Source organism: Pistacia vera, unplaced genomic scaffold, assembly GCF_008641045.1.
Source record: "Pistacia vera cultivar Batoury unplaced genomic scaffold, PisVer_v2 Contig162, whole genome shotgun sequence".
NCBI classification, from domain to species: Eukaryota; Viridiplantae; Streptophyta; class Magnoliopsida; order Sapindales; family Anacardiaceae; genus Pistacia; species Pistacia vera.
Window position 1 is genome coordinate 358,852 of NW_022195705.1, and position 9,807 is coordinate 368,658.

Below are 9,807 nucleotides of genomic sequence, written 5' to 3' on the forward strand. Positions count from 1 at the left end.
CCTGCCTCCCACCGAGCCAGCACATGACTGCCCGAATGACCCAGCATACCCCCATGTTCACAAGCCCATGAGATCCTCCCAACTGGTTAACCAGCTTGGAACGGCCCGGCCCGAGCTCTCTAAGGTAAAAATGGTAGGAGGCCTCACCCATTTGTTCTTCCATAGCAGACGAATAGACAGCCCTTGGTCGAGACTCGCACATTTCTTCCACTAACCATCCCAGCAACCAACTGAGCAAACCTTTAGTTTAATGTAGTCTCTAACTCATTCGACCCACATGCCGAGCGGACACCCCGACAACAGAATACACGTCACCTCTCTTGTTGATGGGACGTATCGAACGAGCTCATGAGCCCCAAAGCCTCGTGGTCTCAACCCCTTTGGCCTTCACCAACTCAGACACACCACTTGTAATGATGGCATACTCCGGATCAGTAGGGACACTGAACTATCCCCGACCAAGAACCACCTACAACAACCAGATCACCCATGCCGACAATCGGTCGTCCAGGAAGGGAGATTGACCATGCCTCAATCGCTTCCTACTCTCTGACTTAAAAATCTTAACTCAAAAAGTGGAGGCCAAACTGTTAGGGCCAAAAACGTCCTTGGCCCAATAGAAAACGGGCCCGATAGTAAGGAAAAAGTCAAGCCCAATCCCAATGATCCAATCTGGATTAGGCCCATCTGGTACAAGGTACAGCCGGTCCAAACCATCCGGGCACAAGCCTCATAATCCCAGTTCACTTCTGGATCCATTAGCGAATCCAGAGCCCACGGCCCTCACAGTCACTTTCCTATTCCTGATCAATCTCCTATTCAAGGTCACCTTCCTGTTCATATCACTTTCCTACTCGAATTACTTTCTTGATCAGGTTATCTTCCTATCCGGACACTAGTAACAGTCACCACCGCCCTAACTCTAGATTGTATCAGAATCACACTAGGACTCCTACTTCTATCGGATTGGGAGACCAGACAATCATTATATAAGCAGAGGCTGCCCTCTTACAAGGGACATTACATTACACCTCCACACCTGAGCCTGACTTGAAGCTTCATATCACTACCGTAGTCACAGTCCCTGCCTAGACTTCTAGTAACCTCTCTACTCCCTAGCTCTTACTATACTAGCCTCTTCAGCCTTGCTGACTTGAGCGTCGGAGTGCCTACGGCAAACACCACCCCGGTCTTTCCCATTCGCTTCACGCGTTTGTTCTCTACGTGTGTAGGTGCAACGGATCGCTAGTGGCCTCAACCTCACGGGATCAACCCCCCCTTTCATACAAGTAGATTTTTAAGTCTATATATAATTTGTTTAATTTACAAAATTATTCATGTTTTCATCTGGTTTGTATCACCCGTGTCACATAAATGCTACGACAATTACTTTACCGGAGAGATTTCTATTTATTAAACTTGTGGTACTTTTGGGCAAAAATATCAAGAGATAACCCAAACCCTGAGGCCGTGCAGAACACATATGAGGGATAGTTTAGTTAATTGACAAGGATTACAATAGTATTAACTCTGGTTATTTATACAAAATATCTTATGTTCATTGACTAAATTACCCCTCTTACGTTAACAGAGCTATACTACAAGCCTACAACGATCGGGTTTACGAGTACATTTTAAAAATTTCGCTGAGAAGTGCCAAAAAATGAATAGACAAACTTCAAGGGCATTTTAGAAAATCTACCGATACTTTACTGTATATACAGTATTTATTTAATCAAATAAGAAGACAAAGACGCTTTCTCAAGAAACGTAATCATATTTCTCAAATGCCCCTAGAGCCCATCGCCACTTACAGATAAATTATAAATCTTCTCAAATGCATTGCACCTAGAGCTCAACGCCACTTACAAATAAATTATAAATTATCTGGGTTTAACAATTGACAAGCCCCAGTGAAATAAATTACTCTATTATGCGATAACTAATTATTAACCAAAATACCTTTTATCTAATTGTAGTATTCTTTTCAGTTTTGGTTTCTTCAGTTTTTATTTTAACGAGATGTAAAATTTATAATTTATTCTATTTTAAACAAGGAGGAGAGAACATTGTTCTCTTGAGAAAGTGTGGGACGTGAAACGTTTGGTTAACGGAAAAGAGTAGAGCTGGGCATTTGAGACCGGGCCCAAAAGCCCAACTCCAAAACCCAGTCCTAGGATCGGTCCTTGAGAGGATCGGACCTAGGAGGTCTGGTCCCAAAACGGGACCAGGCCTAAGGAGGAGGGCCCGGGCCCTCCACTGGGGCCTCCTCCAAGGCTCAGGCCTAAGATCGGTCCTAGGCCTAGGCTAAAAATTTTTTGTATTTTTTCAATATAGTCCTCTGCCAAATTACATAAAACTCCCTGTTAATTTTAAAACAAATATAAATTATGAGGGCTAAAATAAAATTTTACAAAATTTATTAAAAAAAATTCTTCCAAGTCTAAAAAATTTATAAAATTTATAAATTTTACCCCTTAAAAATACTAAAACCCCCCTATAAAATTTTGTTTTGCCCCAAGAATATAAAAAAAATTGAGGGGGGAAAATAAAATTATCCAAGCCCCATGGAACCAGTCCTAGGACCGATCCTAGGCCCATGGGACCAGTCCCGACCAGGCCTAAGGCCTGGTCCGGGTCCTGGTTTTTCTCATGGGCCTGGGACTATGAGTGACTGGTCTCAGTTGGGACCAGTCCCAAACGGGCCCAGACCTAGGCCCGCAAGGGATCGGTCCCTGCCCTCGTCTAGAAAAGAGAGATTATGAGTGTTTTGTCGCTTAAGTCTGGAGGGCCGCTTGTTAGGGAGTGGGTAAGGCAATCTTTATGCATCTAAGAACCAAAAAAGAAAAAAAGTTTTGAAGTTTCAAATGCTAATTAATTCTTTACTTTGAAGTAACAAAAACTGCTTGCATGGCGGCTTGCCCATGCCTCTGGCACTGTAGAGGACTGCCTTGACTGGACGAAAGAAACCCACTCAAAACGTATAAGGCTTGAGTATGACAATTCAGTGGATTGATCTAAAGCTATAATTATTAGCGTTTGTTCTTTTGGATTACACATTTATTTTTTGAGATATTGAGATTGCATAACCATTTTGAAGGCCGCGAACATCCATCGGTTATGGATGCCAAAGTTTATTACATTTGCAATGAGATATGATTGGAGTCATCTTAGGGCAAGAAGATTTTATCTTCCAATGGGAGTAAATTAAGGAGACAAGGAATAGAAAGAATTAGGTTACTGTGTGAATTGACTATCTTGTAAGACTTGTATATAGGGGTGAGCGGTTCCGGGTACCCTGCATTTTCTGGGGGAACCGGAACCGGACAATGCAGGTTCCCAAAAAGAGGAACTGAAACCGGAACCGCACAGTGCAGGTTCTTCAATTCATGGAACCGGAACCTAAAATGCAGGTTCCGGTTCCTTTCCAGGGTACCCTGTAAAAAATCAATTGCCCCCCTATTAGTTTAAAAAATAACAAATACACCTTATAAGTTTACAAATACACCCTAACAAATTTTCATTATTAATTCATTTGTGTCTAATGTAACTCATAACCTGTAATCTCTAAGCAACACTTGCATTGTTAATCATTTAATCAAGTATTGTAATATTGTTTATAATAGAATGTTATAATTAATTAAATAATCATACCATAAATTTATAATATAATGTTATAATCAATAAAATTATAATAATTTGATTAAGTATTGTGTAAATTAGTAAATTACTAATGCTTATAATATAATGTCATAATCAATTAAGTAATCATTTAATTATGTAATGTTATATTAATTATATGATCATACTATAATAGTATAATGTAATGTTATAAGTACAAGACTTCGATATTCTAAAACTCTCTAGAATCTCTCTTTACCTTTTGCAGTTTACACTTTTTAAGTTTTTAGCCAAATGCTGCCTGATTTTCGGATAGGTGCATAGTAGTATGTCTCCATCTTGTGCTTGGAAATTCCTTTGAAAGGGAATAATGTCACGAATGAAAGGAGATGGACACCAGAAGCCTTGGGATTGAAATGATGAAGATAAAATCCAACCCAGAGTTCAATTCTAGAAAGGCTCATAACATCAAAATATTAAAAACCATTGAAGTGAGATTGTTTAGTAATGACATATGACATCAACGAAGTTGAGGTTAAGTTTGGATTAGATCATACCTAACATGAAATTGATGAACCTTATAGCTTTACTACATGCTTGAGGTGGAATATGAAAATATTTATGTTAAGTTTATTTCCCAATCTTACATTAAGGAATGTAAAAGCTACTTGTTACTTGATATTGTAAGAGGAAAGTTAGGCCCTTTTTTTTTTTTTTTGGGTATTAACAATAAGCATATTATATTATGTTTATTTTGATATGTTTTTCATATAAGTACTGTTCAATGTTAAGGGCAAATTTAGTCTTTCTCTTGAATTGTATACATATTCTTTAAATGTTCATATGCAAGGTATTTTTGTAAATGTATTCCATTATTCATTTGTTAATTTCTAATTATTTCGGAGTCGATCGACAAGTAATAAAGATATTCCAAGTGTTGACAAATGAAGGGCTTTGGGAGACTTTTGTGAGGAAGCTGTGAATTCAGTTAGCAACGTATATTTGAAATAAGAAAATAAGTTTGATTAGTGCTTTGCCATCTTCCTCTCTGATTACCGTAACCCATAATTTCAATAGAAAAATAACTAGCTACCGTTTCCTTGTAGCAAAAGATCAAAGCAATGAGAACGAACAACCATATAATGCATACAACTGAAAGTCAAGAGTGTTCTTTTATGAAGGAAGGTATGGATATTAGATACATAAATTCATTCTGGTTTATTGAGGGAAAGACATGAAATAAGAACTACAGAAAGCTAATTGAGTTCGAGATATAGAAGTGTTAGAGCATTAAGCTTCATCAATGGCTTACCCAAAATTTATTAAAATGTGCTTTCGTGATATTCGGTTTCCATACTGCTAAAACAACTCCATGAAAGAAAAAAAGAGCCAAAGAAAGTAAATATTCTTGCAAATTGATTACGCACCCTTATTTATAAAATTCCATGACACTCCGAACCCCTTGAAAATCACAAGCGACTTGAAAGTTGGAAAATCCAGCTTTTTTGCACAAGGCCTCCAATTCTTTTGTTGTCCTCTCTTTCCCAGATGAAGTAAGCATGAACATGATGCTGTCAGCTCCAGAAACAAACATAGAAGACTTGCTTGAATCAGGTTCTTCCGGCAACATTGCAGTTATAATAATCAATTTTCCATTAGTCGATAGCGCTTTGTGACAATTCTTTAAAATTTTTATGCAGTTCTCATCATTCCAGTTATGAATTATATCCTGTAAGGCAAAGATAACAAAAAAGAAAAAGAAAAAAGTGAATAAAAAGAAAAAGAAAAGCCAATGAATTCATTGAATTGAAGATCTATCAATCAAAACATATAGAAAAAAGTTTATTTCTAAACAAACCTTTAACATAATTGCATCCGCTACTGGAACACTTGAAAACATATCTCCACCAACATGTTTGATACCTATATAGAAACTTACTTATTACTAATTAATTATATTATGAGTCCTTTTCTAGTTAAGACGTCCTCATGTCAAGTTCATCACGACCATGCTTAGTTACTGTTGGACTCATCTCATTGGATTAGTATGATATTTTACAATTCAAATCCAATGGTATATATGCATGGTCCTGACAAATTAGTATCAGGACATCTAAACTAGAAAATTATTCATTATATTATTTTCAAGAGTCTAAAAAATAATTCTGAAAATATAAAATTAATACCGGGATAAGATGGTGCGCTGTGTATCACATGAGGCAAATCATAATTGATACCCTTAATGTAAGGGTACTTGGATGTGATCATGTGGAGGCATTTGCCAGTTCCACCAGCAACATCAACCAGTGATGCAAGTCCGTCGTATCCTCTGTATACCTCAAGAATCCCCTTCATGGTAATTTGAGAATTTGCAGCTATTGATTTATTGAAAACATTGTTGAAAGTGGGATCATTTCTCATGTACTCGAACATAGTCACACCATGAACTTTCTTGAACAAATCCCCAGTTTCTTCAAGAATGGCATCCTTCATACGCATGCTACACAAATACAGGATCAAGAAAAAGTAAATTAATTAAAAAACAACTACAAAATTTATTACGGTAGACGTTTGCTGTAATTAAGTTACCTAACTTGCTGCACAGCTGGGTGGTAGGGAAGGGCCAAAAGATCAGACCAGAGGGATTCATCTTCATCATTGTTGCCGACGAAAAGTTGAGAGGCGGGTGTGAGACCGTAAAGTTTTTCAGTTCTACCATCTTCAAGCGTGCGCAAAGAGTAGGTGATGACTGAATGGCTAGCCAAGAAACGTAGCACGCGATCAAGCATTGAAGGTGCTGAAGGGCTGTTGGTAGGCAGCTGAGACGCAACCTCGGCGGCTGAAATGTGAGCACCGGGCCCAGCTTTGGCTATGATTGAGAATAGATCGAGCTCGATGGCTGCTTTGAAGACCATGGGGAAGAGATGAGAGTTGCGGAACAGCATGGCATCTATGCATTCTTCATTGTCTTTGTTAATGGAACTCATCTTCTCTGTTCTGTTGTAGATATTGTCGATTTCCTGTAAATGACGAACAAGGAGATTTATATTGCGTTATGTTTGTCAAGACAATCATAACAAGTGAACCCACTTGCAGTTTCTGTTTTTCCTTCCTCTTTTGCTTTTCTGACCAAGCCTCACTTTTTCTTGCTTGTGTTGTGTAAGAAAAATTAAAAGAACAAGGATTTTTTATTTTTAATATTAACCGTGGAAAATAATTGACTATTTCTATCAATCACGCTGAAGACAGAGTTGCATTAAAAATAACTTCGAAGATTAAAAAAAAAAAAATTTTCTATTTTTAGATTTTATAATTGCTTACATAATAGTTTATATTTTTAAACAATAATGTTAGGTTGATAAGTTTTTTTTACGACTTCGGACGTGACAGTTCGTCATTAGTTAGTTTGCAAATAGGTGAGCATGACCCATTTTATGAACTGATCAATGATGAACTGTCACGTTAAGAGTTGTAAGAGAAGGTTATGAGATTGAATTATGAACCCAACATTATTGATTTTTAAAATAATGTCACTTAATTCTCTAGCTCTACACTTTTGGTTATAATTCCTTCAACAACTTTTTTTTTTTTTTTTTTTCGCACCCTTCCTTCTTTATTATCTAAATTCTTAAATAAAATATAAATTTGTTTCACTTCTCTCAATAAGATTATAATAGATCAATTTATCATGTATTATTCTCATTTCTCTTTATTTTAAAAATAAAATATACTTATGAATGACAAAACTTATTATATTAAATACGTACGTTTTGACTAACATGATTTGCCCACGTTAGTAAGATCTAAACCCATAAATTAAGTTGATACCGTGTTTAATAGTTAACTTGTGAATGACAAAACTTATTATATTAAATATGTACGTTTTAACTAACATGATTTGCCGACGTTAGTAAGATCTAAACCTATAAATTAATTTGATACCGTGTTTAATAGTTAACTTGTGGTCTTCACACTTTGAAATAGCCTCTCGATCAAGCTTAATAGTAGTAGTAAAGTGGTACAATTAATGAGCGGTGAAAGTTATTGCACTATTCATCGAATTTCCACACGCATGCAATTGATCTCGAATTTTGATTTTGATGTTGAGAATTAGTATTCTGATTATTGTTTACTTCTGTCATAGCTCTGATACCAAGGAAAGAAAGCAAGAATAGATGTATTTGATAAAGAACAGAGAAAGGTGTTTGATAAAATCTGAAATTTTATCATTTAGCTGTTTTCATCATTTTTTCACAAATTAAATTTAAAATGTACCACTCACTATACAACTAAACCAACTTCCATTGATTTCATTTTCAAATTCTTTTTTTTTTTTTTTAAATAAAAACACAAAACACATGCATTCTCAATTGAAAAACCATAATTAAACTTGTTTTTTTTTAATGATTATTATTATTTTAATTATTATCTATTAAAAAATAATAATAAGTGAATAATTATAGTTAATAGGCTAATAATATTATGTGGTCCGTAGGTAATTTAAACTAGTATTTATACGTCTTCTCTTCATGTTTCAAATGTAAGTGATCGGAGAAGAAAAAATAAATAAAATAAATTAATGCCACATTCTTTTTTTTCAATTTCAAAAACAATAATTAATACCACCATAATATCTAAATTCACATATCCAAAATCATTCACCGCAAATAAAATAAAACTGAAATTTATTGATCAGATTTCAAGTGAAAAATCAAACTAAAAGACACAGGAAAGCAAATTAAGGTTGGACGTTGACGAAATAAATTAAGATAAACACTAATAGGGAGCCTTTTTACGATGTTTTAAAGTTCAGACCAGATCCATCAAACTTTTCCTCCATTAATTTTTCTAAACGTTCTGCCATTGAAGGGGTTAAATAATCTTTCCAATCTCCCAGTTTGCCTTTTCGAAAGAACATTTTTGTTGTATACCCGATAGGATGTCTATCTGCAGTCTTGCTAGCTTCCAAATTTTTCATGTTATCAAAGCTACAGAACTTTGATATTTCTTCAATCACTCCTTCCTTCTCTTCTTCCTTTGAAAAAGGGTATCCTAAAAAATCAGCCAATTTCTTAACATAGAAATCGGTGTCTTCTTTCAAATCTTCATATTTCAAGAAGAGTATCTTGTTTGGTTGCTCGTTGCTCACTTTCCAGTACCCTAAAACATGCTCCCAAATGGGGCCATAGCTTTGGACTCCACTACAAGCCATCTCAAGAGCTTCATCCATTGAACGTTGCTTCCCTTTGTTCCCTTGAATTCCGAGCAAGAATTGCCACTCGGAGATGAATTGATCCAAAGGATTCCTACACAAGTAAACAATGCGACAATTAGAATCGATAATGGAATGTGGAAGTGAAGAATACGGCGCATGCGTCGCGAAAATCCTCGGTTTAGGTAGATCTTCAAGATCAGGAGTTCGATTGTTCATGTAAATGGCTGTCTCGAAGAAAGGTATTAGCTGATGGGCAAAGTTAGTGTGCAAGGGGCTTTGTTCTAGAGTGTGACGAGAACGATTGACAATGGTGAATATCAGAGCTTTTAGCCAAATGGCGCCTGATTTTGGATAGGTGCTTAGAATTATGTCTTCGTTTTGTGCTTGGAAATGCCTTTGAAAGGAAATCATGGGACGAATGAAAGGAGATGGACACCAAAACCCTTGGTATTGATGTAGATAATAGCCATCCCAGAGCTCGACTCTTGGAAGGCTCGAAATCAGTTCATCATTTTTTTTCTGCTCTTCTAATTCTACCAAAGGGTTTTGGGAGACACAGCTTTTCTCCATGGAATTTTTTTGTCAAATGATCGAAGAAAAATTAATTTTGCCTACAAAGCTTACATTATTACGTATATGTAGTTGAATTAATATCATTTATCACGTTTTTCTTAAACCAAACACATGGCCTCGCATGCCGTATGTGACATACATGCATTTCATATCTGTTGATAGTTTTTTTTTATGATCGTGAGTGATCGGACCAGTTTACGCACACCTCAACTAATTTTTTAGAACCTTGAAATTACTGTTCAGGTAAAAAAAACTTTAATGACTACTCTTATTAACAACCAATGAGGGACTCGAACTCAAAACATCTTAAATAATATATCCAAAAGTTTATATTGAACTACTCGCCACCCAAAAATAGTCCAGACAATATTAGGATGTGTTAATTGTACATTAGCATG

General features: G+C 36.0%; 2 protein-coding genes and 1 pseudogene across 2 annotated transcripts; 1 reads left to right on the plus strand and 2 right to left on the minus strand.

Annotated features, from left to right (window-relative positions):
* The window catches only part of LOC116125300, a 59,848-nt pseudogene extending 56,832 nt beyond the window's left edge, over window positions 1-3,016 (plus strand).
* A 1,758-nt stretch (window positions 3,017-4,774) lies between these two features.
* LOC116125315 (caffeic acid 3-O-methyltransferase-like) lies at window positions 4,775-6,682 on the minus strand. Its single transcript, XM_031411056.1, has 4 exons — window positions 6,211-6,682; window positions 5,808-6,121; window positions 5,480-5,544; window positions 4,775-5,350 (listed from the first exon to the last, which is right to left on the minus strand). The coding sequence occupies exons 1-4, from the start codon at window positions 6,606-6,608 to the stop codon at window positions 5,051-5,053; spliced, it is 1,077 nt and encodes a 358-aa protein (XP_031266916.1). The 5' UTR covers window positions 6,609-6,682; the 3' UTR covers window positions 4,775-5,050.
* A 1,731-nt stretch (window positions 6,683-8,413) lies between these two features.
* LOC116125301 (cytosolic sulfotransferase 15-like) lies at window positions 8,414-9,406 on the minus strand. The gene has a single exon (XM_031411044.1). It carries the CDS (start codon window positions 9,404-9,406, stop codon window positions 8,414-8,416), a length of 993 nt encoding a protein of 330 aa, XP_031266904.1.
* Between the last annotated feature and the right edge of the window lie 401 nt (window positions 9,407-9,807).

Coding starts and splice junctions, on each gene's coding strand:
- LOC116125315 (XM_031411056.1), bottom strand. CDS start 6,608: ATGAGTTCCATTAACAAAGACAATGAAGAATGCATAGATGCCATGCTG. Junction 5,545..5,807: donor CAGCGCACCATCTTATCCCG/GTATTAATTTTA, acceptor GTTTCTATATAG/GTATCAAACATGTTGGTGGA. Junction 5,351..5,479: donor CGGATGCAATTATGTTAAAG/GTTTGTTTAGAA, acceptor TTTGCCTTACAG/GATATAATTCATAACTGGAA.
- LOC116125301 (XM_031411044.1), bottom strand. CDS start 9,406: ATGGAGAAAAGCTGTGTCTCCCAAAACCCTTTGGTAGAATTAGAAGAG.